The following is a 1418-nucleotide window of genomic DNA, read 5'->3' on the forward strand; positions in this document are numbered from 1 at the left end:
ACTCTTAAAACCAAATTTATGGGAAACTTATAATAGGATTAAAGTTTTTGTCTTTTTCTCGATTTGACCAAAATAGTCCTTTCAAAATCCTAAATGAAAATATCTTTCATCTACTTAACATTAACTTACATACTTCTCATTTGGTGGGGGTGGGTGGAGGTGGTGGGGAGAAGAATGTGTGGAAACAGGTGATAGAAGATCAAAACCAGACACAGTATTGATTCTCCATAAAAGGCCCTCAGTTGGCTGATTCTTGGCCGAAGTCATGGCATGAAAGTGAAATTAGATCCCAAGTCTGCCAAATTCCAAGTTCTGAGATGACATGTTTAATGACATCATAGAGAAGCTACCTGATATTCCAGCCAGGATCCTGTAATTGATAAATACAGTGGACTAACGGAGCCAAAAAGAGATTTTCATCAGCAACTCCCAGGTGTAAATCATGATACAGATTATTAAAAACATGGCAAGTATTTATTTGGCTTCAGTGAATATTTCAAGAGACCATCTTGAGAATAGATTTGATACATTTTAAGAATTATTTCCTCCATCCAGTATTCTTTTGTTGCTCTGTACCAAGGGTAGGTTTTAAAATTCCTACTCTTACTCCTCAGGTTGGTTCTTCGAGGATGGCACTATCTGGAGCAGTAGCCAAGGGACAAATTGATCAAAAAGAGTTTTGTTCCTCTCTGACTCTTATTATCTTGTCTGATTCTACCTGGATCCAGGCCAGCTCCTAATATGTCCTGTGCCTGATCCCACTGATGTCACCTTAGCTGTAGTCCTAGAAGTCTGTGGAGTTGAAAGAGTTCAGTCTTTCTCTTACCTAGGGAAAAGAGAGACAACTTCAGATATGTCTATGGCATAGGGTAGAAAAAATGATGGCCAGTGTATCAGCAATTCCTTAGGTAGATATTTTATAAAGCTGCTTTCTATCCATTGACCAATATTATTGCCACAACAAATTTAAATACATATATAAGGCAGCAATAATTTCTTATTTTACAAAGAATAAAATTGCCTCTAAAATAATTTTGATAATTAAATCACTAGCTAAATTCTGTTTCAGGATTTATTTATTGACTATTTCTTAAATAATCAATATTGACAGCATCTAGAGTATAATACGAAAAATCAAAGTAAATATCTGATTAAATCTCAGAGTACCTGTATTTATCTTATCTTAAATCACATTTCTTTGTAACCATATGGCTACAGATTCAGAACTGGTTCTTACCTGTGCTGATAATTTATGATTCACTCTTATGACATGCTCTTTAAAACACTATCGTGTAGTTGTATTAAATTTGTCTTAAGTGAAAACTACTGGAACTAATAGAAGATTTCAGCAAAGTTTCAGGATACAAGATAAACATACAAAAATCAGTTGGATTCCTTTACACCAACAAAGAGAACCG

At 34.8% G+C, this 1418-nt stretch overlaps 1 protein-coding gene across 1 annotated transcript in view; it reads left to right on the top strand.

Moving 5' to 3' along the window:
* The first annotated feature begins 442 nt into the window (after positions 1 to 442).
* The window catches only part of TXNDC8 (thioredoxin domain containing 8), an 11368-nt gene continuing 10392 nt past the window's right edge, over positions 443 to 1418 (top strand). Inside the window, exon 1 of the mRNA XM_023727404.1 lies at positions 443 to 466. Coding sequence (XP_023583172.1) covers positions 443 to 466 — 24 coding nt within the window. The remainder of the gene's footprint in view (positions 467 to 1418) is intronic.

Source organism: Trichechus manatus, unplaced genomic scaffold (assembly GCF_000243295.1).
Source record: "Trichechus manatus latirostris isolate Lorelei unplaced genomic scaffold, TriManLat1.0 scaffold00016, whole genome shotgun sequence".
Taxonomy (NCBI): Eukaryota; Metazoa; Chordata; class Mammalia; order Sirenia; family Trichechidae; genus Trichechus; species Trichechus manatus.